Source organism: Symphalangus syndactylus, chromosome 2 (assembly GCF_028878055.3).
Source record: "Symphalangus syndactylus isolate Jambi chromosome 2, NHGRI_mSymSyn1-v2.1_pri, whole genome shotgun sequence".
Classification (NCBI taxonomy): domain Eukaryota; kingdom Metazoa; phylum Chordata; class Mammalia; order Primates; family Hylobatidae; genus Symphalangus; species Symphalangus syndactylus.
In genome coordinates this window covers 49,123,806-49,151,686 of record NC_072424.2, presented here as the reverse complement: position 1 = coordinate 49,151,686, position 27,881 = coordinate 49,123,806, and the positions used below count along the sequence as shown (strand labels likewise).

The following is a 27,881-nucleotide window of genomic DNA, read 5'->3' as shown; positions in this document are numbered from 1 at the left end:
GGAAGAGTGAATGCTTGAGGGACATGGGTCTGTCCGCGTGTCTTCCTCACTTTCCCACACTAGAAAGGCAGAGGTGATGACCTGGTATTATCTTTTGGATACTTGCACAGGCAGTCTGAGCTGCTACTGCTGTTGATTTTGGCAGTGAAGTTGCCAGGACTGTGTATCCTGAGGCTACCCCCTGGAGGGAAATAAGGGCAAAATTTAAAAACCTCTCCTCCAGCCTGTTTTCTGACTGCTATGTCTGCTGCTGCATCTAGCTGCCTTCTGCCTTAGACTGAAGCGGTGCACTTTCTCCCAAGACCAATTCAAGATGTCCACCACTCTTCCTGGGGTTTTCTCATTGTGCACGTTGAAGTTTCCTGCTTGCTTTTATTGTTTCTCCAGTTGGTTCTGGAGGAGGGAGTCAGGAGCCTGTCATAGTAGACTGTTTTGGCTTCTTTTGTTTCTTGTTAAATTTATATGTGTTGTCAGTAGCCTCTTGAATGCCTTGGAATAATTTAAGTATGTGAATCTTCCAGGAATAATTTTTAGACATTAGCCTTCTTGTTGTTAGCCTATGCTGCAGCTTTGACAATGCTTTGTTTATTGAGCCAGTGAGAACTGGAAGATTTCTTTATGAGATAGATGCTGCTTTTTCTTTTTTTAAAAATAAATTTTATTGTGTATACTTGAGGTTTGCAACATGATGTTATGGAATACATATAGGCAGTATAATGGTTACTGTAGTGAAGCAAATTTACATATTTATCATTTCACATAGCTACATTTTTGTGACAAAAGCAGTTAAAATCAATTTAATGAAAACTCCGAATATCATACAATTCTATTAACTATATCTCTCATGTTGTAGATTATATAACTGCGTTTTTTCATCCCACATATCTGCTATTTTGTATCCTTTGACCTCCATATTCCCATTTTCTTCTTCCTTCGGCCCTTGCCCCTGTAACCATCATTTGTTTATTTATTTATTTATTTATTTAAACTTTTAAGTTCAGGGGTACACGTGCAGGTTTGTTACATAGGCAAACTTGAGTCATAGGGGTTTGTCGTACAGATTATTTCATCACTCAGGTATTAAGTCTAGTACCCATTAGTTATTTTTCCTGATCCTCTCTCTCCTCCCACCCTCCACCCTCTGACAAGCCCTACTGTGTGTTGTTCCTCTCTGTGTGTCCCTGTGTTCTCATCATTTAACTCCCACTTATAAGTGAGAACATGTGGTATTTGGTTTCTGTTCCTGCGTTAGTTTGCTAAGGATAATGACCTCCAGCTCCATCCATGTACCTGCAAAGGAGATGATCTTGTTCTTTATGGCGGCCTAGTATTCCATGGTGTACATGTACCACATTTTCTTTATCCAGTCTATCATTGATGGACATGTAGTTCGATTCCATTATTTGCTATTGTGAATAGTGCTGCAATGAACATATGCATGCATACATCTTTATAATAGAATGATTTATATTCCTTTGGATATATACCCAATAATGGGATTGCTAGTATTGAAATGGTGTTTCTGTCTTAAGTCTTTGAGGAATTGTCACATTGTCTTGAACAGTGGCTGAATTAATTAACACTCCTACCAACAATGTATAAGTGTTCCTTTTCCCTACAACCTCTCCAGCATCTGTTATTTTTTTGACTTTTAAATGATAGCTATCCATTCTGACTGGTATGAGATGGTATCTTTGTGTGTTTTTATTTTATTTTATTTATTTTTATTTATTATTATTTTATTTTATTTTATTATTATTATACTTTAAGTTTTAGGGTACATGTGCACAACGTGCACGTTTGTTACATATGTATACATGTGCCATGTTGGTGTGCTGCACCCATTAACTCGTCATTTAACATTAGGTATATCTCCTAATGCTGTCCCTCCCCCCACCCCCCAACCCCACAACAGGCCCTGGTGTGTGATGTTCCCCTTCCTGTGCCCATGTGTTCGCACTGTTTAAGTCCCACCTATGAATGAGAACATGCAGTGTTTGGTTTTTTGTCCTTGCAATAGTTTGCTGAGAATGATGGTTTCCAGTTTCATCCATGTCCCTACAAAGGACATGAACTCATCATTTTTTATGGCTGCATAGTATTCCATGGTGTATTTGTGCCACATTTTCTTAATCCGTCTATTGTTGTTGGACATTTGGGTTGGTTCCAAGTCTTTGCTATTGTGAATAGTGCCACTATAAATATACGTGTGCATGTGTCTTTATAGCAGCATGATTTATAATCCTTTGGGTATATACCCAGTAATGGGATGGCTGGGTCAAATGGTATTTCTAGTTCGAGATCCCTGAGGAATCGCCACACTGACTTCCACAATGGTTGAACTAGTTTACAGTCCCACCAACAGTGTAAAAGTGTTCCTATTTCTCCACATCCTCTCCAGCACTTGTTGTTTACTGACTTTTTAATGATGGCCATTCTAACTGGTCTGAGATGGTATCTCATTGTGGTTTTGATTTGCATTTCTCTGATGGCCAGTGATGATGAGCATTTTTTATGTGTTTTTTGGCTGCATAAATGTCTTCTTTTGAGAAGTGTCTGTTCATGTCCTTCGCCCATTTTTTGATGGGGTTGTTTGTTTTATTCTTGTAAATTTGTTTGAGTTCATTGTAGATTCTGGATATTAGCCCTTTGTCAGATGAGTAGGTTGCAAAATTTTTCTCCCATTCTGTAGGTTGCCTGTTCACTCTGATGGTAGTTTGTTTTGCTGTGCAGAAGCTCTTTAGTTTAATTAGATCCCATTAGTCAATTTTGGCTTTTGTTGCCATTGCTCTTGGTGTTTTAGACATGAAGTCCTTGCCCATGCCTATGTCCTGAATGGTGTTGCCTAGGTTTTCTTCTAGGGTTTTTATGGTTTTAGGTCTAACATGTAAGTCTTTAATCCATCTTGAATTAATTTTTGTATAAGGTGTAAGGAAGGGATCCAGTTTCAGCTTTCTACATATGGCTAGCCAGTTTTCCCAGCATCATTTATTAAATAGGGAATCCTTATCCCATTTCTTGTTTTTGTCAGGTTTGTCAAAGATCAGATAGTTGTAGATATGAGGCATTATTTCTGAGGGCTCTGTTCTGTTCCATTGGTCTATATCTCTGTTTTGGTACCAGTACCATGCTGTTTTAGTTACTGTAGCCTTGCAGTATAGTTTGAAGTCAGGTAGTGTGATGCCTCCAGCTTTGTTCTTTTTGCTTAGGATTGACTTGGCAATGTGGGCTCTTTTTTGGTTCCATATGAACTTTAAAGTAGTTTTTTGCCAATTCTGTGAAGAAAGTCATTGGTAGCTTGATGGGGATGGCATTGAATCTATAAATTACCTTGGGCAGTATGGCCATTTTCACGATATTGATTATTCCTATCCATGAGCATGGACTGTTCTTCCATTTGTTTGTATCCTCTTTTATTTCATTGAGCAGTGGTTTATAGTTCTCCTTGAAGAGGTCCTTCACATCCCTTGTAAGTTGGATTCCTAGGTATTTTATTCTCTTTGAAGCAATTGTGAATGGGAGTTCACTCATGATTTGGCTCTCTGTTTGTCTGTTATTGGTGTATAAGAATGCTTGTGATTTTTGTACATTGATTTTGTATCCTGAGACTTTGCTGAAGTTGCTTGTCAGCTTGAGGAGATTTTGGGCTGAGACAGTGGGGTTTTCTAGATATACAAACAGGGACAATTTGACTTCCTCTTTTCCTAATTGAATACCCTTTATTTCCTTCTCCTGCCTGATTGCCCGGGCCAGAACTTCCAACACTATGCTGAATAGGAGTGGTGAGAGAGGGCATCCCTGTCTTGTGCCAGTTTTCAAAGGGAATGCTTCCAGTTTTTGCCCATTCAGTATGATATTGGCTGTGGGTTTGTCATAGATAGCTCTTATTATTTTGAGATACATCCCATCAATACCTAATTTATTGAGAGTTTTTAGCATGAACGGTTGTTGAATTTTGTCAAAGGCCTTTTCTGCATCTATTGAGATAATCATGTGGTTTTTGTCTTTGGTTCTGTTTATATGTTGGATTACATTTATTGATTTGCGTATGTTGAACCAGCCTTGCATCCCAGGGATGAAGCCCACTTGATCATGGTGGATAAGTTTTTGATGTGCTGCTGGATTCGGTTTGCCAGTATTTTACTGAAGATTTTTGCATCAATGTTCATCAAGGATATTGGTCTAAAATTCTCTTTTTTGGTTGTGTCTCTGCCAGGCTTTGGTATCAGGATGATGCTGGCCTCATAAAATGAGTTAGGGAGGATTTCCTCTTTTTCTATTGATTGGAATAGTTTCAGAAGAAATGGTACCAGCTCCTCTTTGTACCTCTGGTAGAATTTGGCTGTGAATCCCTCTGGTCCTGGACTTTTTTTGGTTGGTAAGCTATTGATTATTGCCTCAATTTCAGAGCCTGTTATTGGTCTATTCAGAGATTCAACTTCTTCCTGGTTTAGTCTTGGGAGGATGTATGTGTCGAGGAATTTACCAATTTCTTCTAGATTTTCTAGTTTATTTGCATAGAGGTGTTTATAGTATTCTGTGATGGTAGTTTGTATTTCTGTGGGATCGGTGGTGATATCCCCTTTATCATTTTTTATTGCATCTATTTGATTCTTCTCCCTTTTCTTCTTTGTTAGTCTTGCTAGCGGTCTATCAATTTTGTTGATCTTTTAAAAAAACCAGCTCCTGGTTTCCTTAATTTTTTAAAGGGTTTTTTGTGTCTCTATTTCCTTCAGTTCTGCTCTGCTCTTAGTTATTTCTTGCCATCTGCTAGCCTTTGAATGTGTTTGCTCTTGCTTTTCTAGTTCTTTTAATTGTGATGTTAGGGTGTGAATTTTGGATCTTTCCTGCTTTCTCTTGTGGGCATTTAGTGCTATGAATTTCCCTCTACACACTGCTTTGAATGTGTCCCAGAGATTCTGGTATGTTGTGTCTTTGTTCTCGTTGGTTTCAAAGAACATCTTTATTTCTGCCTTCATTTCATTATTTATCCAGTAGTCATTCAGGAGCTGGTTGTTCAGTTTCCATGCAGTTGAGTGGTTTTGAGTGAGTTTCTTAATCCTGAGTTCTAGTTTGATTGCACTGTGGTCTGAGAGACAGTTTGTTATAATTTCTGTTCTTTCACATTTGCTGAGGAGTGCTTTACTTCCAACTATGTGGTCAGTTTTGGAGTAGGTGTGGTGTGGTGCTGAAAAGAATGTATATTCTGTTGATTTGGGGTGGAGAGCTCTGTAGATGTCTATTAGGTCTGCTTGGTGCAGAGCTGAGTTCAATTCCTGCATATCCTTGTTAACTTCCTGTCTCATTGATCTGTCTAATGTTGACAGTGGGGTGTTAAAGTCTCCCATTATTATTGTGTGGGAGTCTAAGTCTCTTTGTAGGTCACTCAGGACTTGCTTTATGAATCTGGGTGCTCCTGTATTGGGTGCATATATATTTAGGATAGTTAGCTCTTCTTGTTGAATTGATCCCTTTACCATTATGTAATGGTCTTCTTTGTCTCTTTTGATCTTTGTTGGTTTAAAGTCTGTTTTATCAGAGACTAGGATTGCAACCCCTGCCTTTTTTTGTTTTCCATTTGCTTGGTAGATCTTCCTCCATCCCTTTGTTTTGAGCCTGTGTGTGTCTCTGCACGTGAGATGGGTTTCCTGAATACAGCACACTGATGGGTCTTGACTCTATCCAATTTGCCAGTCTGTGTCTTTTAATTGGAGCATTTAGCCCATTTACATTTAAAGTTAATATTGTTATGTTTGAATTTGGTCCTGTCATTATGATGTTAGCTGGTTATTTTGCTCGTTAGTTGATGCAGTTTCTTCCTAGCCTCGATGTTCTTTACAATTTGGCATGTTTTTGCAGTGGCTGGTACCAGTTGTTCCTTTCCATGTTTAGTGCTTCCTTCAGGAGCTCTTTTAGGGCAGGCCTGGTGGTGACAAAAATCTCTCAGCATTTGCTTGTCTGTAAAGTATTTTATTTCTCCTTCACTTATGAAGCTTAGTTTGGCTGGATATGAAATTCTGGGCTGAAAATTCTTTTCTTTTCTTTAAGAATGTTGAATATTGGCCCCCACTCTCTTCTGGCTTGTAGAGTTTCTGCCAAGAGATCAGCTGTTAGTCTGATGGGCTTCCCTTTGTGGGTAACCTGACCTTTCTCTCTGGCTGCCCTTAACATTTTTTCCTTCATTTCAACTTTGGTGAATCTGACAATTATGTGTCTTGGAGTTGCTCTTCTCGTGGAGTATCTTTGTGTCATTCTCTGTATTTCCTGAATTTGAATGATGGCCTGCCTTGCTAGATTGGGGAAGTTCTCCTGTATAATATCCTGCAGAGTGTTTTCCAACTTGGTTCCATTCTCCCCGTCACTTTCAGATACACCAATCAGACGTAGATTTGGTCTTTTCACATAGTCCCATATATCTTGTAGGGTTTGTTCGTTTCTTTTTATTCTTTTTTTCTCTAAACTTCTCATTTCGCTTCATTTCATTCATTTCATCTTCCATCACTGATACCCTTTCTTCCAGTTGATTGCATTGGCTCCTGAGGCTTCTGCATTTGTCACGTAGCTCTCGTGCCTTGGTTTTCAGCTCCATCAAGTCCTTTAAGGACTTTTCTGCATTGGTTAGTCTAGTTATCCATTCGTCTAATTTTTTTTCAAAGCTTTTAACTTCTTTGCCATTGGTTTGAATTTCCTCCTGTAGGTCAGAGTAGTTTGATCGTCTGAAGCCTTCTTCTCTCAACTCGTCAAAGTCATTCTCCATCCAGCTTTGTTCCATTGCTGGTGAGGAGCTGCGTTCCTTTGGAGGAGGAGAGGCGCTCTGATTTTTAGAGTTTCCAGTTTTTCTGCTCTGTTTTTTCCCCATCTTTGTGGTTTTATCTACCTTTGGTCTTTGATGATGGTGACGTACAGATGGGTTTTTGGTGTGGATGTCCTTTCTGTTTGTTAGTTTTCCTTCTAACAGACAGAACCCTCAGCTGCAGGTCTGTTGGAGTTTGCTAGAGGTCCACTCCAGACCCTGTTTGTCTGGGTATCAGCAGCAGTGGCTGCAGAACAGTGGATATTGGTGAACCGCAAATGCTGCTGCCTGATTGTTCCTCTGGAAATTTTGTCTCAGAGGAGTACCTGGCCGTGTGAGGTGTCAGTCCGCCCCTACTGGGGGGTGCCTCCCAGTTAGGCTACTTGGGGGTCAGGGACCCGCTTGAGGAGGCAGTCTGCCCGTTCTCAGATCTCAAGCTGCATGCTGGGAGAACCACTACTCTCTTCAAAGCTGTCAGAGAGGGACATTTAAGTCTGCAGAGGTAACTGCTGTCTTTTTGTTTGTCTGTGCCCTGCCCCCAGAGGTGGATCCTACAGAGGCAGGCAGGACTCCTTGAGCTGTGGTGGGCTCCACCTAGTTCGAGCTTCCAAGCCGCTTTGTTTACCTAATCAAACAACTAACTCAGCAATGGCGGGCACCCCTCCCCCAGCCTCACTGCTGCCTTGCAGTTTGATCTCAGACTGCTGTGCTAGCAGTGAGCGAGACTCTGTGGGCGTAGGACCCTCCGAGCCAGGTGCGGGATATAATCTCCTGGTGTGCCGTTTTTTAAGCCCGTTGGAAAAGCGCAGTAGTATCGTGGGAGTGACCCAATTTTCCAGGTGCCATCTGTCACCCCTTTCTTTGACTAGGAAAGGGAATTCCCTGACGCCTTGCGCTTCCTGGGTGAGGCGATGCCTCGCCCTGCTTCGGCTCGTACATGGTGCACTGCACCCACTGTCCTGCACCTACTCTCTGGCACTTCCCGGTGAGATGAACCCAGTACCTCAGTTGGAAATGCAGAAATCACCCATCTTCTCTGTTGCTCACGCTGGGAGCTGTAGACCAGGGCTATTCCTATTCGGCCATCTTCTTTATTTTATTTTTTTGAGACAAAGTCTCACTCTGTTGCTCAGGCTGGAGTGCAGTGGTGTGATCCCCACTCACTGCAACCTCTGCCTCCCAGGTTCAAGTGATTCTCCTGCCTCAGCCTCCCGAGTAGCTGGGACTATAGGTTTGCACCTCCATGCCTGGCTAATTTTTGAATTTTTTTAGTAGAGATGGGGTTTCACCATATTGGCCTGGCTGGTCTCAAACTCCTGACCTTGTGATCCATCTGCCTTGGCCTCCCAAAGTGCTGGGATTGCAGGCATGAGCCACCACGCAAGCGGCCTTTTTTTTTTTTTTTTTTTTTTGACAGAGTCTTGATCTGTCACCCAGGCTGGAGTGCAGTGATGTGATCTTGGCTCACTGCAACCTTCACCTCCTGGGTTCAAGCGATTCTCCTGCCTCAGCCTCCCAAGTAGCTGGGATTACAGGCGTGAGCCACCACACCCAGCTAATTTTTGTATTTTAATAGAGACAGGGTTTCATCATGTTGGACAGGCTGGTTTCAAACTCCTGATCTCAAGTGATCCTCCTGCTTTGGCCTTCCAAAGTGCTGGGGTTACAGATGTGAGCACTGTGCCTGGTGGCCTCCTTATGGTTCTGATTTGCATTTCTCTAATGATCAGTGATGTTGAGCTTTTTCTCATATGATTGTAGGCCGCATGTATGCATGTATGACTTCTTTTGTAAAGTGTCTGTTCATATCCTCTGCCCATTTTTTTTTTTTGAGATGGAGTTTCCCTCTTGTTGCCCACGCTGGAGTGCAATGGTATGATCTCGGCTCACTGCAACCTCCACCTCCCGGGTTCAAGTGATTTTCCTGCCTCAGCCTCCCAAGTAGCTGGAATTACAGGCATGTGCCACCACGCTTGGCTAATTTTGTATTTTTTAGTAGAGATGGGGTTTCTTCATGTTGGTCAGGCTGGTCTCAAACTCTTGACCTCAGGTGATCTGCCTGCCTTGGCCTCCCAAAGTGCTGGGATTACAGGCATGAGCCACTGTGCCTGGCCCCTTTGCTGGCTTAAAAAATTTTTTTTTTCTTGTAAATTTGTTTAAGTTCCTTGTAGATGCTGGATATTAGATATTTGTCAGATGCATAGTTTGCAAAAATTTTCTCCCATTTTGTAGGTTGTTTACTGTGTTGATAGTTGCTTTTGCTGTGCAGATCTCTTTCATTTAATTTGATCCCATTTGTCAATTTTTGCTTTTGTTGCAATTGCTTTTGAAATCTTTGGCTGTGCCTATGTCCTGAATGGTATTGCCTAGGTTGTCTTCCAGGATTTTTATAGTTTAGGGTTTTACATTTAAGTTTTTAATCCATCTTGCATTAATTTTTGTATATGGTGTAAGGAAGGGGTCCAGTTTCAATCTTCTGTGTATGGCTAGCCAGCTTTCCCAGCACCATTTATTGAATAGGGAATCCTTTCCCCGTTGCTTGTTTTTGTCAGATTTGTTGAAGATCAGATTGTTGTAGATGTGCAGTCTTGTTTCTGGGTTCTCTATTCTGTTCCATCGGTCTATGTGTCTGTTTTTGTGTAAGTATCATGCTTTTTTGGTTACTATAGCCTTGTAGTACATTTTGAACTCTGGTAGCATGATGCTTCCAGCTTTGTTCTTTTTGCTTAGGATTGTCTTGGCTATACGAGCTCTTTTTTGGTTCCATATGAATTTTAAAATAGTTTTCTCTAGTTCTGTGAAGAATGTAGTAGTTTAATAGGAATAGCATTGAATACATAAATTGCTTTGGGCAGTATGGCCATTTTAACAATACTGATTCTTCCTATCCATGAGCATGGGGTGTTTTCCCATTGGTTTGTTCATCGATGATTTCTTTGAGCAGTGGTTTGTAGTTCTCCTTGTAGAGATCTTTTACCTCCCTAGTTAGCTGTATTCTTAAGTATTTTATCTTTTTGTGGCAGTTGTGAATGGGAGTTTATTTCTGATTTGGCTCTCTGCTGTGTGTTGTTGGTGTATAGAAATGCTAGTGATTTTCACACATCGAGGCTTTCCTGAAGTTGTTTATTGGTTTAAGAAACTGTTGGGCTGAGACTATGGGGTTTTCTAGATATAGGATTATGTCATCTGCAAACAGGGATAGTTTGACTTCCTCTCTTCCTATTTGGATGCCCTTTCCTTCTTTCTTTCTTTTGCCTGATTGCCCTGGCCAGAACTTCTAGTACTATATTGAATAGGTGCGGTGAGAGAGGGCATTCTTGTCTTGTGCTGATAACCACTGTTTAGATGCTGCTTCTTGAATTGTTCTTTGAATTGGTGTCTGAGCAAGAGCGGAAGCAAATCTTCATGTATTTGTGTTTTGTGACAGAGTTAGAGTCATGGAACTATAGCCTTTTCTCTCCAATATGCCTGGCTCTGGCTCCCTTGTCTACTTGCCAGCTTGTTGACACATTATGAATTTTTTTTCTTATTTTATTGTTTTCTTATTGGTGCCTGTTCTAGTTGCTTACTGTGGATGCAGCTGTGGTTTTTGTTAGCATTGCAGAAATAGTGGTTGCAGGTGTTTAATTTTATGCTGGAATGTGTTTTTTTCAACTTAGATTTTTTTTGTGATTTTTAATTCTGACTTTGTCTTAATTTGTCTGGTTAATGTAAATTAGAGAGAAGTATCAAAATTATTACCTAAAAAGGTATAATACTTGATTTTTATTAAAGTTAAATATATATATAATACAATCTGCTATTTTTATCATTTTAAGTGTTTAATTCAGTGACATTAATTACTTCACAATGTTATATGACCATCACCAATGTTTCCAAAACATTTTTATGGCTCCAGACAGAGACTCTGTAATCATTAAGCAATAACTACTCATTTCCCCTTCCCCACAGCCCTTGGGAACCTCTAGTCTACTTCTGTCTATGAATTTACCTATTCTAGATATTTCACATTTATATAATATTTGCCCTTTTGTGTCTGGCTTATTTCACTTAGCACAGTGTTTTCAAGATTCTTCCATATTGTAGCATGTATCAGAGCTTCATTTCTTTTTTTCTTTTTCTTTTTTTTTTTTTTTTTGAGATGGAGTCTCACTGTGTTACCCAGGCTGGAGTGCAATAGCGCGATCTTGGCTCACTACAACCTCTGCCTCCCAGGTTCAAACCATTCTCCTGCCTCAGCCTCCCGAGTAGTTGTGACTACAGGCACCCACCACTATGCCCAGCTAATTTTTTGTATTTTTAGTAGAGACGGGGGTTTCACTATGTTGGCCAGGCTGGTCTCAAACTCCGGACCTCATGATCTGCCCGCCTCGGCCTCCCAAAGTGCTGGGATTACAGGTGTGAGCCACCGCACCTAGCCTCAGAGCTTCATTTCTTTTTATGGCTGAATAATATTGTGTTGTGTATATATACCACATTTTGTTTATCCATTTTTCTGCTGATGGACACAGGTTGTTTCCACCTTTTTGGCTATTGTGACTATTGCTGCAATGAACAGTGGCATACAAGTATCTCTTGGAGTTACTGTTTTCAGTCCTTTTGGATATATACCTAGGAGTGGAATTACTGGGTCATATTCTAATTCTATGTTAATTTTTTGAGGAACTGACAGTTTTACTCACTCTTTTAGCCTGTTTTACCCACTCTTGCTAGCAATGAGTACTATTCTTAAAAAAAGAAAGCATTGCTAATGGGGTACATGCAACTATCTCATTTTTGAAAAAACTGTATCTCATGGATGTTGTCATTTGCATTGCTTTGATTATCAGTGAGGCTGAATATTTTTCTGCTTATTAATAACATATTTCTACTTTTGTAAATTGCCTCTTCAGTTTTTTTTTTTGTAAATTTAGGTCACTGACATTTTGCAGAGTTTTTATTAATCTCCAACAAAGTTAACCTGTTTATCTCTGCCAAAAGTGTGGGTCATTTTTAATGCTGACCTCTGCCTGTTGGTCTTGTCAAACAGTAACATGTAAGTTCTCCCTGGCAGAACTCAAGTCCAGACTTAGGAACCCTGGATTGCTGAATAGAGTAAAAGTAAGTGTAAGAAATGTAATTTTGGCTGACTGACTGATGAACAAAGCAATTACATATTCATTTCTCTTCAATTTGTGTCATTTTCAAAGTTGATAAACATGAAGGCTAAGTCTTATCTAAGTTACTTGGAAGAAGTGTTGTGGAAAGTTGTTATGAATCCATTCATTCCGTATATTTTATCTTCTTAGGTGGTCCATGAGTTGGAACTTTATAACACAGGATATTATTTAGGCATGTTCATGAATTCTTTTGCAGTCTTTCAGGTATGTTTTGCTTGCTATATTGAAAAGATATTAATATTTTTTACTATTGCAAACCCTTTCAGAATTAGTGATTATTTTGAGATGTTAACCTTTTATTAAATGTGTCACTGAAGCGCAGTCTTATGTAAGTATAATTTGAAATGAAAAGATAATCATCTTTCCAGTTTTAAAAGCAAATGGAACAATTCACCATTGGAAAAGTTAATGGAGTTGACATTAAACAAATAATTTTTCCTTTATGTATATGTATTTCCATATAAATATATTATATATATATTTCCTTGACTTTGAAATGGCTCTTATGCATGAGTGTGTGTGTGTATGTGTGTGTGTGTGTAAGATCGATGTGTGTGTGAGAAAGATCAATGTGTATGTGCGTGTGTGTGAGTGAGAAAGATCGCTGTGTGTGTGCGTGTGTGTCTGAGTGAGAAAGATTGACGTGTGTGTGTGCGTGTGTGAGAAAGATCGATGTGTGTGTGCGTATGAGAAAGATCGATGTGCGTGTGTGTGTGTGTGACTGAGAAAGGTTGATGTGTGTGTGCGTGTGTGTGTGTTTGAGTGAGAAACAGAAAGGTCGAATGTATGTGCACGTGTGTACCTAAGCTCTCAAAAATGAGCACAAGTGAGTCAGGAGTTTGGGAGACTGCCTTGATAATTTAGTGAGCATTTAAACTTGTGTTTTAAAAGAAAATTAAAATTATTCTTTTTAGGAATGTGGACTCTGGGTGTTGACAGATGCAAAGCTCACGAAGGATTATATTGATGGTGTTTGTAAGTAATACATGGCGACATGCTTGTATTTGTCTTTCACGTGATATTCAACATTACTTATATAGGTATGGATATTTTTTAGATGAACATTTTTGAGATTGTGATTTTCATTTTTCTGTTCTCTTCTCCCCAAATGTTTGGAGTTTAATGTACTTAGAAGTACATCTGGGCCATGACATGGAACGTTCATCTGAGCTCCTGTCTAGATCTTTGAAGTGAATGCTTTCCTTTTTCTCTAGGTAATTCTTTGAGGTAGTTATATTTTTGGACATACTGGAAGCTGCTTTTCTTCTGATTTGTATCACAAACTGTGCTATTCTTTTGGAATTATTTAAAAGGAGCAACATATTTTTGAAATATTTTTGTTCTCCAGCTTTTTGATGTTCACCTAGAAAATAGCCCAGATGCCATCATGCCATAAAGTGTTTTGGTACACACACACACACACACACACACACACAGACACAGACACACACACATAGAGACATAGACAGACACACACACACACACACACACACACCCCTCATCAATCTGAGTTCTTCCTGGGCAGGATTATATCTGTACATCCTAGTTTCTTGAATTGCTAAATAGAGTTGGCTGCCAAGTAATAATAAGTGTGCTTTTAGAAAGAAGTCATAAAATGTTTTGACTGAAGGAAATGTATAAATTAGAATGGTTAACCTTAGAAGGGATTCTCTTTTCTTTCAGGTAAAGTTATACTAACATCATCTTGAAAGGCCTCTAGAACTGTCAGTTTCTATCCCTGAATTCCCTGTTTCTGTCAGGTATTCTGTTATTCCATGCTAAGCCCCAGGGTCTCTTTGGGCTGGTTCTTGCCCCAACAGGACACCTGATCCTCTGTCCTGAAACTTGAAAGATAATTTTATAGTCTTGAAGATGTTATGAAGTCATTATGATCTCTCTATATTGAAGACATGTGGTACATTTAGCTTTCCTCATATAACCCTCTATCCTAGACAATCTTCCAAGCATGTTTTTCTGTTTTTCAGCCTCAGTTTTTACCCATCTTTGTTCTTTTTTACATATTGAATCCTTCTTGATGCCCACTGTAATACCCATTCTATTGCCAGTAATACTTACTGTATCCTTTACCTTTTCTGAAAATCTTCTTCTACCTTTTCACTGTAATAGAAGGAACCTGATACTCTCACTGGCACTTTATGTCTCTGGACACCTCAAGTGATCGACATTCATTCTGTATGTGGAGTTTACAATTCATTCTCTCCAGTGACTGTTTTTCTAACTGCTGTCAATGTTTATTTATAGATGACAATGCAGAATATGCTGAGAGGTTTATGGAGGAAAATGAAGGACATACCGTAGATATTCATGACTTTTCTTTGGGTAGCAGTCCACATGTCCGAAAGCATTTTCCAGAGACTTGGATTTGGCTAGACACCAACATGGGGTAAAAATTTATAAAGTTCTTTGCCCGTACATATTTTGTTTAGTGTTTGTTTTAAATAAGTTTTGCCCACTTTCTAATGTTTAAATATAAACATAGTGTAACTAAGAACTAAGTAGACCAAAAGGATTTTTTAGGAAATGATATTTATTGAATCTAAATACAGTTTTTGATAAAGCCACACATAAATTATGGCAGGAAGGTCTCATCAATGAGAAGGTAGGCCTTTTTTTTTTTTTTTTTAACTGAAGGGTGATTTTGACTTCCTTGAAGTCTCGTGATTCTTGTTGAAGAAAAATTGCTGGGAGTACATTTGTTGTCACAGGATGGGAAGCACTCATGATTACCTCCTGCGACCCCTGGCAGTGCCGCTAACTGAACCCTGCTCCTCACAAAGCATTCCCAGGAGTCACAGGGAGAAGGGGCATGGGTGGTGGAAGGAATTCAGCTTGGCTGATAAACCCCGTACTACCTGGCCTGATAAGTAAGCAGGTAAATCATGAAATCCACATAGTATTTTATAGTCAGCTGTTTAAAGATACTTGAGTTAACACATGAATGAAATCTCAAGGAAACAAATAGCAGCATTGACAGGAATACAGAGAAAAACTTCTGCAAATTTAGAGAAAAAATTGGAGTTAAGTTCGAAAATATGTATTTATTATCTATAAAAAATTTGTGAAAAAATAATGTTTATTCTGAAGATGTAAATTTTGCAGGAGGATTTTATTAGAATATGGATCAATATGCAGTATTATGACCTTATGATGACCTATTCTTTGAAAAGTTGGGATATACTGTTTTATACTTAAACCTTTAAATTCAGATATGTAAACAATAGGAAAAATGGAAATTCTTCCAAAAATAGTTTAGATTATTTTGGCTTATTTCAAAATGTATCAGTTCTTGGTTTTGTGGTGTTTATGTTTATTATCTTGACTTCAGTTCCAGGATTTACCAAGAATTTGAAGTAACTGTACCTGATTCTATCACTTCTTGGGTGGCTACTGGTTTTGTGATCTCTGAGGACCTGGGTCTTGGACTAACAACTACTCCAGTGGAGGTATTGTATTAAAGAGCTGCTTATCAGTGTTACGGTGACATTAAGCTAATAGAGCATCAGCTCCTCAATGCCTTTTTTTTTAATGACTGCTTATAATGTTTATCACAGTTTAGAGATTCCTTGGCTTTGTCTTTTGGTTTTTATCTGTTTTATATTTAAGAATGTGAGCTATATATAGCTATATAAACTGCTAAATATGCGAAATCCATATTAAGATTTGGGTAGAAAAGTTTATTATTGACCTGAACTAACCATCTCCAAAGGCCAGAAGAGAGAGAAAGAAAAAGAGAGAGAAAGAGGAGAGGAGAGGAGAGGAGAGGAGAGGAGAGAGAGTCTTTCTATTTGTCCTCTTCAAGAATGAACAGGACTTCTCGAGATGTTCCCTAGCCAATATTCCATCATGCCTTTGGTCAAATTGCATTATATATTGTTTCCTAAGCCAGTCACTGGCAGGAGGAATATAATGACCATGAGTGGCCTGAATTGTCTCATTTGAAATTGAAATGTAATTTTGATTTACAAAATAATTGTATTCATGAAAAATTCAGTGTATACTGAAAAATGCTTTGGGTTTATATAGAAATTGGAATTAGATTGTAAGCTCAGGCCATTATAAACAGACAATTCAGCAACATGAATGTCTGAAGGGACATTCAAGAATCATTAGGAACATGGGGCAATTTTTCATTGCCTGAGGCTATCCTGAGTATTGCAGACTGTCACCCACTAACTACCTATAGCACCTTCGAGTCATGGTGACAATCTAAGACACCTTCACAAATGTGCAGATAAACTCTAGAGGGAGTTACTGCTGCCAGCAAAACCACTGGCCTAAACTAATCCAGGTTTAGGTTTAGATGCAGGGGTGGGGCTTGGCCTTTTCTGTAGGACTTGGCCAACAATATCAGAATTGGATCACTGAAGAGGAAGCACATGTATTCAGATGTCCCACACATTTTCTCATCTGTGTGTAAAAATAAATCTATATATGTTTTAGAAATAATTTCCAATTTCTTTACATTTAAATTTAGTCAGGAAGCACATGTATTCAGATGTCCCACACTAGAATAGGGGCTGTTGGATTTGGCAGTGCTTTTAAAACAGATTGGTGGAGTCAATACAGCATGAAAGAAGAGCAAATTGCTTTGGGATTAGACAGGCTGGGTTCTAGTTCCGGCTCCTCTACTTGCCAGCAATATGAATTTGTACTAGTTACAAAAATCTCTAAAATTTAATTTTCTTTTCTATAAAATAGGAGACTAACAGTAACCTTATGGGGTTGTAATAACCAAACAAAATAATTTATATGAAGTGCTTGGTTGCTATAAGGCACTTAATAAAGTATAGTGATTATTATGTTAAGTAACATAAATCAAGTCAATTTGCCATCATTCATTTGTGATAAGTTGCTGTTTGCTTTCTGTTGATAGCAAGTTGACATTTCTAGCTGAAGTTAAAAGCTTCAGAGGTTTTATAAAGATTGCATTTAATTGCATAAAATGTGAAGAATTTTGACCTGAATAAAAATATGTACTCATTGTGTTCTTTCCAGCTGCAAGCCTTCCAACCATTTTTCATTTTTTTGAATCTTCCCTACTCTGTTATCAGAGGTGAAGAATTTGCTTTGGAAATAACGATATTCAATTATTTGAAAGATGCCACTGAGGTAATATATTCAAGCTTTTGTTGATCATTTACACTACAGGAGAAAATGGAGGTAGCATGAAAGGATTAGGTTGTGTAGTATCTGGGCGTTTGGGATTCTAAGCACTTTATACATTTCTGGGAGGCTGAAAATAGACATGTCTTGTCAGTGATTTCTTCTGCTAATTAATGTCTAAGGATATCATTAGCATGTCTACACATTACCTCCTTGAATTTTCAGCATAGGTTTTCCACTTTTGCCATGTAAGTTCCTTATTGTCTCTGAAGCATGCCTTTCTCTTTCCTGCCTCCCTGCATTTTCCCCTGGTTTTCCCCACATCTAGAATGTGTGGCCACTTCTCACTGCCACTCTGTGCCCACTGCAGTTTTTTTTTTTGAGACATGGTCTTGCTCTGTTGCCCAGGCTGGAGTGCAGTGGCGTGATCTCGGCTCACTGCAACTTCAGCCTCCCAGGTTCAAGTGATTCTCCTGCCTCAGCCTCCGAGTAGCTGGGATTACAAGGGTGCACCACCACACCCAACTAATTTTTGTGTTTTTCATAGAGACAGAGTTTTGCCATGTTGGCCAGGCGGGTCTTGAACTCCTGGCCTCAAGTGATCTGCCTGCCTTGGCCTCCCAAAGTGCTGGCATTACAGGCATGAGCCACTGCGCCTGGCTGCCATGCTGTTATGTTTGTAGCCCCCATGTTTATATTTTCAAGGATTCGCTATTGGATTCACATACCTTGTATCTCCTTAGCTAGTCATTTCCCTGGGAGGCAGGAATTAGGTTCACTGTTTGTGTTGTGCCCACAGTATATTAACCAAGTGACTGATTTTTCTTCCCCCAGAATAAGTAGGGATATGTAATTAACTTTATTACATGCATGAAAATGACATAATATCTTTAGGCACTTTATATATAATTTTTTAATTTTAATTTTAATTTTTTAAGCTTTTTATTGGCATATTTGGCTGACAAAGTGGAAAGTAAATTTTTTTTATTTTTTAATTTTACTTTTTAACCCAGTCATCATGGTACTGTGTAACAAGCAAAAGATCTAGAGTCTAAAGGCCTGGATTCAATGTTTAATCTACCACTTACCAGCAAATGACTTAATTGTAGTTTCCTCATCTGTAAACTGGAAATGATAATTATTATACCCACGAAAGATACTCTGAGAAGCAGATGAAAAAATCAACAGGAAAATAATTCATAAAATGTAAGGCCTAGAGAAATGCTATTATTGATGAGACTTGTAACTTTGGGATAATTTACAAAAGTTTACAACCAAGATATGCTTCAGGACTAATATCTGAGTTGTACTTTCCTTGGAATAATTTTTTACAGAGACTTCAATAAATTCAATAACAGTTCATGCTGTTTTCTTCAAATTTTTCTAATGAGACCAGTACGTTCTAGGATGACATAGTTAAATCAAGCTGGTAGTAATATCAATATATGAAATAGCCTTTCTGTGCACATCCTTACCATCTAATGGCTTCAGATAGTGAGATAATTTAATGTTAGTGGGAGGACTAGAAATGGGGCTGAAAAGCGCCCTTTCCCCATGTATCTTGAGGTTGAGGGGAAAGCATAGAAAAGAAATGAAGTTTTTCCTGATACTCTTTGATACTCTCCTTGGTCGAATCTTTGTCTCATCTTTTCTCTAGTCTTGAGCCTCACAGATTTGACAGTACTTAAATTGGTGATAAAAGAGCACTTTACTGAAGAGCATTTATTATACAAAAGCTTTGATTTATTTTTTTCTTTCAGGTTAAGGTAATCATTGAGAAAAGTGACAAATTTGATATTCTAATGACTTCAAGTGAAATAAATGCCACAGGCCACCAGCAGACCATTCTGGTTCCCAGTGAGGATGGGGCAACTGTTCTTTTTCCCATCAGGCCAACACATCTGGGAGAAATTCCTATCACAGTCACAGCTCTTTCACCCACTGCTTCTGATGCTATCACCCAGATGATTTTAGTAAAGGTAAATATTTGATGTTTGAAAGAAATGAAATGGAAATACATAATTAAAAAGGAAGCAGAAGATTTTTTTCTCTTGGTTAAATTTTTTGGCATATCTAGTAGGTCATCTTTTTTACCCTTCTGGTAATGCCTAATCACTTTCTTATCTGTATGTAAAAATAAATCATTTAGAAATACTTGCCAATTTCCTCTTTAAATTTAGTCAGGAATGTGACTATAAAGACTAATGTCTCTTTTGCGGTCATTTACATCTACAGACTGTGTTACGTTGGGATTCTATTAAAACACGGTCAAGTCGATTTGTAGATTTGGAATTTTGGAATTTTTCAGTGAAGGTAAAAGAGATTTTGTAGATTTTTTTCAGAGAAGACATTCTAGACAGAAAGATAATGAGCATAGTGGATAAACACTTGTATTCTGGGGTGAGGCAACTCTGTGTTTGAATCTCAGCTCTGCCAAGTGTGATTTTGAACAAGGCATTTAATCTCCCCCTCTTTGGATAATAATAGGAACTACCTCAAAGGGTTTTTTTCCTTACATTTTCATCTTCTTCTTTGTCATTTTCAAGGCCAGTCCATGAGATGCCTTATCTAATTTAACTAGAACTTACTAACAGATTTGAAGTAAGAATAACAAAATGGTAGGCACCGTGTCATCAGATTTAATTCAGTTCCATGGAAATGGTGCCTATTAAGTGTAAATCCTGTGAAAAACACGTTTCTGTTAATGAAGGGTACTGCACTAAGAAAATCTAAAAGGAAAAATTAATCAAAGTTATGGTAATTCGTTGTAATACAAACTAACAATAAAAGCTCATTCTGTGAAATGAATGTATTACTTGTTTAAATAAAATATCTAATTTAAAGAAAACAAAAGAAGAAATGATAGGTGCTTATTTAGCCATACACAAACCTCAGACACAACAGGTCAGATGTTTGTGTTCATATCTGCATATAGTTCTCTGTAAATATGTGAGTAGAGACCATGTTAATTGTGTTCATTTTTTTCAACAGGCTGAAGGAATAGAAAAATCATATTCACAATCCATCTTATTAGACTTGACTGACAACAGGCTACAGAGTACCCTGAAAACTTTGAGTTTTTCATTTCCTTCTAATACAGTGACTGGCAGTGAAAGAGTTCAGATCACTGCAATTGGTAAGAATAGAGTATATCACCATCTATTGGTTTAATTGTATATGATCATATATGTTGTTCCTGTAATTATAGATGTATTTTGTTATTGAGTCCTAATAAGAAGAGATGGCAAAAGTTTTTTTTTTTTTTTTTTTTGAGACGGAGTCTCGCTCTGTCGCCCAGGCTGGAGTGCAGTGGTGCAATCTCGGCTCACTGCAAGCTCCGCCTCCCGGGTTCACGCCATTCTCCTGCCTCAGCCTCTCCGAGTAGCTGGGACTACAGGTGCCCGCCACCACGCCCGGCTAATTTTTTGTATTTTTAGTAGAGACGGGGTTTCACCGTGGTCTGGATCTCCTGACCTCGTGATCCGCCCGCCCCGGCCTCCCAAAGAGCTGGGATTACAAGCGTGAGCCACCGCGCCCGGCCGGCAAAAGTTTTTAATTGGGCCCAACAACTGATTATAATGTGAAGGCTAGCAAATTATGCATCCTAAAACAGTTCTCAGTCTTCAGTGTATATAAGAATCACCTGGGAGTCTTGTTTAAAAGCAAATGCTGGTTTAGTAGGTCTGGAGGGGGGCCTGGGAATCTGCTTTTCTAACAAGCTCCTAGGTGTTCGTGATACTTTGGCTTGTAGACCACACTTTGAGTAGCAAGGCCTCACTATACCATGGCTGGAGGGAGGGGTCATTCCTAAGAGCAGAGCTTCTGGCTTCTGTGGCTCTCCACCACTGGTGAATATCAGAATCTTCTAAGGAGCTCTGTAAATACAGAAACGTCTGGATTCTACTCTAAACCTACTAAGTCAGAATCGCTAGGGCTATGGCTTGGTCATGTATATCTTAAAAAACTTTCATAAGTGATTGTGATAAGCAAAGGTTGAGTACTACTCCCTACAGCAGTTCTCTGGGCAGGATATGTGTAACCTTTACAATAGGAAGTTACTCACTGACTTCAGTCACCTCTCCTAGTCACTTTCCATAACATAATAGTACTTTTCAAAAATTGGAAATTTATAATTGTATAAATTTATGGGATACAAATTGCTTATGAATGCAATGTAGAATTACTAAATCAAGCTGGTTGATGTAGTCATCACCTCAAATACTTAACTGTTTTTTTTGTGGGAAGAACATTTGAAATTTGCTCTCTGAGCATTTTTTTTTTGAGGCGGAGTCTTGCTCTGTCGCCCAGGCTGGAGTGCAGTGGCGCGAACTCGGCTCACTGCAAGCTCCGCCTCCCAGGTTCACACCATTTTCCTGCCTCAGCCTCCCGAGTAGTTGGGACTACAGGCACCTGCCACCATGCCTGGATAATTTTTTTTTTGTATTTCTTAGCAGAGACGGGGTTTCAACATGTTAGCCAGGATGGTCTCCATCTCCTGACCTCATGATCTGCCCGCCTCGGCCTCCCAAAGTGCTGGGATTACAGATGTGAGCCACCATGCCCAGCCTTTTTTTTTTTTTTTTTTTTTGATGGAGTCTTGCTCTGTCTCCCAGGCTAGAGTGCAGTGGCAGGATCTTGGCTGACTGCAACCTCTGTCTATTGGGGTTCAAGCGAGTCTCCTGCCTCAGCCTCCTGAGTAGCTGGAATTACGGGCGTGTGCCACCACGCCCAGCTAGTTTTTGTAGTTTTAGTAGAGATGGGCTTTTGCAGTGTTGGCCAGGCTGGTCTCGAACCCCTGACCCAAAGTGCTGGGATTACAGGTGTGAGCCATGGTGCTCGGCCTTTCTTAGCAATTTGGAAATGTACAGTACTCTTGTTATTAACTATATTTACCATGCTAAAAGTACTTTTTTTTTTTTGAGATGGAGTCTTTCTCTGTAGCCCAGGCTGGAGTTCAGTGGTGTGATCTCAGTTCGCTGCAACCACTGCCTCCTGGGTTTAAGCAATTCTTATACCTTGGCCTCCCACGAAGCTGGGACTACAGGTGTGTGCCACCATGCCCGGCTAATTTTTTGTATTTTCATTAGAGACAGGATTTCACCATGTTGGCCAGACTGGTCTCAAACCCCTCACCTCAGGTGATCCACCCGCCTCAGCCTCCCAAAGTGCTGGGATTACAGGCACGAGCCATTGTGCCCAGCCTCAAATTATTTTTTAATTAAACATAGTGTCTACACAGGTGGTGTTATTAGTCAGTGTTCTCCAGAGAAACAGAAGCAATAGGAGATACTTATATATAAAAGGAGGTTTATTATGAGGAATTGGCTCATGCAATTATGGAGGCTGAGAAGTCCCGTGATCTGCTTTTGCAAGCTGGAGACCCAGGAAGGCTGGTATTATACTTACTCTGAGTCCAAAGGCTTGTGAACCAGAGGAGCTGATGATGTAAATCCCAGTCCTAGGAGAAGATGAGATGAGATGTCTCAGCTCAAGTAGTGAGGCAGGAAAAAAAGGGTGAATTCCTCCTTTCTCAAGCTTTTGTCTATTCAGGCTCTCAGTGGATTGGATGGTGCCCACACACACTGGGGAGGACAATCTGCTGGACCCAGTCCACCAATTCAAATGCTAATCTCATCTAGAAACACCCTCACAGACACTCAGAAACAATGCTTAATCTAGGCACCCCTCGGCTCACTTAAGTTGACACACAAAATTAACCCTCACAAATGGTTTGTTTATATAGTTGTGCTTTACAAATAACTGAAGAAAACATTTTAATTAATAACATCTAATAGTTTGTTAGGTCTTTAAGGTGTTAGGACCTAAAACACTTTTTTACAGTTCTTTTATATTTCACTGGCAGGTGTAATGCTTTTTTATTATAACCCAAACAACAAATCCATAGGCAGAGGACTTTATTGGGAGGCATACATATATATATATACACGTATATATATATGATTTTTTTTTGGAAGAGACAGAGTTTAGCTATGTTTGCCCCAGAAGAGACAGAGTTTAGCTATGTTTGCCCCAGGCTGGACTTGAACTTCTGAGCTCATGTAGTCCTCCTGCGTCAGCCCCTTGCATAACTGGGACTACAGGCATGCACCACTGTGCCTGGCCAATTCTTAAAAGGAATTAAATAAGCTCTCTATTTAGGGGAATACATTCTGCTTAAGCATCTCCCACAGTGTTGGGATGCTGGGAGATGCACTACAGATATACGCACACACACACACACACACGCACACATATACACAGAGGGAAGGAGCCTGGCTTTTTAAATGTGTACCATCACTCCTTACGTAGGAATGATTCTGTCTGTGGTCATGGAAATACCCCGAGGCTTAATTTTTATGCTTGATGTAAAGAATGGATTTTCAAGTTTTATTTTTACATGTTGTTTTAAAGACCTATTTTGTATCCCACAATATACGAATTTTAGCTTGCTTCTTTGAACTTTGATAGTCTATGTTCACTTTGAATATTAAACACATAGCCTGCAGTGGTAATAATATAACCTCTATGTTTTTCTTTGTATTCACATCTAAAATTTAAGCTATACTGGCACAGCTTCAGTCTATTCATATGAAACAGGTTCTTTTCCCTTTTTTTCATATTCATTTTTTAGGATCACATTTTCACTAGGTATTTGGACTTGGCTTGGTATAAGTTTTCAAAATAAACTACATAGAAAGATATTTTTATCTATACAGCTTAACAATGGCAGGGCCAAAATTACAACTCAGCCTTCACATTTCTGAATTTTTACTACTTTCCCTGACTTGTGGTGTTAGGATGTGGGTAGAGGGTTTTTAAAGCATGTGTTTTGTTTAATTTTAGATTACTAACTTTGAATCCTTTTCCGAATCCTTTTGATCCAGAGATTAATTGAAATACTTATATTTGTTGTTGCTAAATAGAACACATTGGAAAACACCACAATCCTCATTGTTTTTTTAAAAATTTATTTCTCAAGTGCTTGTGGTGTATTAGTAAGAAATAAGAATAAAATTTTGTTTGCGTGAAGAATGCTACTAATAAAATGTTTCTTCCCTGTATGAGTGATGGTGTCTTACTGATCAATTCTGTACATTTTTTAAAAGATTTTCTTAAAAATTATTTTTTGCCTAATTTATGCCACATGCTTAACTGAGCTAAAAATGTCCTCTTTTATCACACGACCTACAAGTTCAGTACCAGAGCATTGTTATTTTTTTGACCAGTCTTCCTAAAAGCTTGATGTAAAGTTTCAACTCTGTTCCAAGCAGTGGAATAATCATATTGCTTCAATGACAGAGGCCTTCTGTACTCAGCGGAAGTCTCTTTGCCACCAGCAGGTAGTTGTTACTGAGTATTTACTGAATGAATTGCATGTCTTGTGCTTCCAGGAGATGCTCTTGGTCCTTCCATCAGTGGCTTAGCCTCACTGATTCGGATGCCTTATGGCTGTGGTGAACAGAACATGATAAATTTTGCTCCAAATATTTACATTTTGGATTATCTGACTAAAAAGAAACAACTGACAGATAATTTGAAAGAAAAAGCTCTTTCATTTATGAGGCAAGGTAAGCATTTTAGAGACCTATATTTGTGCGTAGAAAAAAATTTGTTTTTGTCAGGTAGGGTTCATTCTAGACCATATTTCAAAATAGATGGATTTTGTCTTAGGTAAGTGATGGGCTACACGGTGTTGACATGTGCAGGAAGTGCAAACAGTGGAAAGCTGTTACTATTCTTCCTTTAGCTAACTATTCACTCACTGCTGCTAAGATGTTTGTTAGTAATGGCTTAAGAGTTAGTTTCTGGGGTGGGGAGGGGCTTGTATTATACTAAGGGATCTGAAATTTAAAACTCCTTAAAAATCTAAAGGAATACTCATTCATTTTATTACACATTTGTGGAGTGTTTCTTAGTGCCAGGATCAGTTCTCGTGCCAAGAAAACAGAGGGAGCCAGGGCCTCTCTTCTTAAGGAATTCGCTGCTCAGTGGAGAAGATGGTTTGTATGTAAACAGACGCAGTGCCGTGTGGTGGGGACCTTCTCAGTGCATTTAAAATGATGAGGAGGACCTGCTGGACCCTGAGGAAATGTCATACTGGTGAAGACTGTATCTTGACACCTTGAAAGGTGGAAACTGTTCACAGGCACCAGATCCTTTGTTTTGGCAACTTGTTAATAACAGCAGCTAACATGAGTTGAGTGTGTACTGTGTGGCAGGCAGTGTTCTAAACACTTTACATCTCATACCTCATTGAAGGCTCACCATTAGTATTAGCACGATCCTGTTTTTTGCAGATGAGGAAGCTGAGGTGCGAAAAAGTTAGCTAACTTGCCCAGGGTCATATATAGAGCTGGGATTTGGACTCTGAGCCTACGCTCTTGACATCCATACCTAGGAGGAAACAAAGAGATGTGAGACACGTTTGATGTTAATAGTAAAGTAAATTTGATTTTCTGAAATACTCCAAAAGCTAACCAAAAGTTACAGTCTCAGTTTTATATTTCCTTATTAGCGGACCTCTAGCACAAACTCTCTGTGGCTGAGTTTTTCTGTCTGCACAATTTGTATGATATATCCTGTCCATCAAATTCATGAGGATTAGAAGGGCTCACACAAACTGATTAAAAATGAGGATTCACTATAATCTAAGAAAAATATAGTTCAACGCTTTCCAACTCCTAATTTTTTTAGTTTTTGTTGTTTTATAACAAATGGATTAAATGAAAAGTAGAGGCAAGCTATTAATTGATTGCTAATTTCTCCACAGAAGAATTAGAAAACTCAGTAAAGACACCATTGTAAGGTGAGCTTTTCTTCCAGGTTCCCTTATTGTGTAGAGACCTTTTTATTCTATTTTTTTTTTTTTTTTTTTTTTTTTTGAGACGGAGTCTTGCTCTGTCGCCCAGGCTGGAGTGCAGTGGCGCGATCTCGGCTCACTGCAAGCTCCGCCTCCTGGGTTCATGCCATTCTCCTGCCTCAGCCTCTCCGAGTAGCTGGGACTACAGGCGCCTGCCACTACGCCCGGCTAATTTTTTGTATTTTTTAGTAGAGTCGCGGTTTCACCGTGGTCTCGATCTCCTGACCTTGTGATCCGCCCACCTCGGCCTCCCAAAGTGCTGGGATTACAAGCGTGAGCCACCGTGCCCAGCCTAGAGACCTTTTTATTCTAAACTAATTCTATGTAATGACAGTAATAGCAACTAAATCTGTTTAAATGTTTTATGCATGTTTCATTTAATTCTCACAAGAACTCTAGGAGCAGGTATACTATTATTATTTCCATTTTATAGATGAGGAAATTGAGGTACAGAGAGGTTAAATAATTTACCCATGGTGGTCTGGCTCCATCGTCCACCTTGTTCCACAGAACGCTGTGGGATAATTCTGATTTGCAGTGTTCTTGGGTTTTTAGAAGCAATGGGATGTGATGGAAAGGACCAGGAATCGGGACGGGATGCTTGAGTATCACCACCGTGTAAGAAGTCTCACTGGAGGTTTTGATAAAATAGTAAGGGAGGAACATGGGGTCCTGTAGAGAAGGAGGCACCAAAGGTTAGAATATGGGGTGTCAGATTAGACTGAAGTAAGCTGTAAGGTGTTGGGTTTAAGTAGATGAGCTGGAGTCAGTGTCTGAAGAGCTCCCTGGGATACGATGGCATAGACAAAGGCTGAATGGGAGTCAACGGGTTGCAGGTCAGGAACAATGCCGTGTATGAGACCACAAACCAAGGGAGACCAGTGTTTAGAATCAGGGCTGAGTGTGGCCTGAGTTCTGATGTGGGGAAGGACTTAGTGGTGTATTTTCCCTTAGATTGGGGCCAGACCATGCAGACACTATGGCCGGCCCTGAAATGCAGCAGGTGGTTAGGCCCTCTGGGAAATTTGTAGAGATCCAGCAGCTGGAATTTCCTGTACAGAGTCGCCCATGTAAAATTATCCTTGTTTATACACATTTGTGGATTGGTCACGTTTTAAATATATACATACAAGAATAACCTTTTCCAAATTTTATTATAATTAAATTTACGTGGTACCAAGTGGTCTCTGTGGTATATTATGTGCCGTGCTAAAAACAAATGAGATCTTTTTTTTTTTTTTTTTTTTTATTATACTTTAGGGTTTTAGGGTACATGTGCACAATGTGCAGGTTTGTTACATATGTATCCATGTGCCATGTTGATTTCCTGCACCCATTAACTCGTCATTTAGCATTAGATGTATCTCCTAATGCTGTCCCTCCCCCCTCCCCCCACCCCACAACAGTCCCCGGAGCGTGATGTTCCCCTTCCTGTGTCCATGAGTTCTCATTGTTCAATTCCCACCTATGAGTGAGAACATGCGGTGTTTGGTTTTTTGTCCTTGCGATAGTTTACTGAGAATGATGTTTTCCAGTTTCATCCATGTCCCTACAAAGGACACGAACTCATCATTTTTTATGGCTGCATAGTATTCCATGGTGTATATGTGCCACATTTTCTTAATCCAGTCTATCGTTGTTGGACATTTGGGTTGGTTCCAACTCTTTGCTATTGTGAATAGTGCCGCAATAAACATACGTGTGCATGTGTCTTTATAGCAGCATGATTTATAGTCCTTTGGGTATATACCCAGTAATGGGATGGCTGGGTCAAATGGTATTTCTAGTTCTAGATCCCGGAGGAATCGCCACACTGACTTCCACAATGGTTGAACTAGTTTACAGTCCCACCAACAGTGTAAAAGTGTTCCTATTTCTCCACATCCTCTCCAGCACCTGTTGTTTCCTGATTTTTTAATGATGGCCATTCTAACTGGTGTGAGAT

At 39.3% G+C, this 27,881-nt stretch overlaps 1 protein-coding gene across 5 annotated transcripts in view; it reads left to right on the top strand.

Annotated features, from left to right (window-relative positions):
- CD109 (CD109 molecule) overlaps window positions 1-27,881 on the top strand; it is a 160,146-nt gene that overhangs the window by 93,577 nt on the left and 38,688 nt on the right. For all 5 annotated transcript variants that reach the window (XM_055256010.2, XM_055256020.2, XM_055256028.2 and 2 more), the window contains 8 exons: window positions 12,082-12,156; window positions 12,867-12,927; window positions 14,215-14,356; window positions 15,299-15,416; window positions 16,969-17,082; window positions 18,837-19,055; window positions 20,068-20,212; window positions 24,468-24,644. In XM_055256010.2, coding sequence (XP_055111985.2) covers window positions 12,082-12,156; window positions 12,867-12,927; window positions 14,215-14,356; window positions 15,299-15,416; window positions 16,969-17,082; window positions 18,837-19,055; window positions 20,068-20,212; window positions 24,468-24,644 — 1,051 coding nt within the window. The remainder of the gene's footprint in view (window positions 1-12,081; window positions 12,157-12,866; window positions 12,928-14,214; window positions 14,357-15,298; window positions 15,417-16,968; window positions 17,083-18,836; window positions 19,056-20,067; window positions 20,213-24,467; window positions 24,645-27,881) is intronic.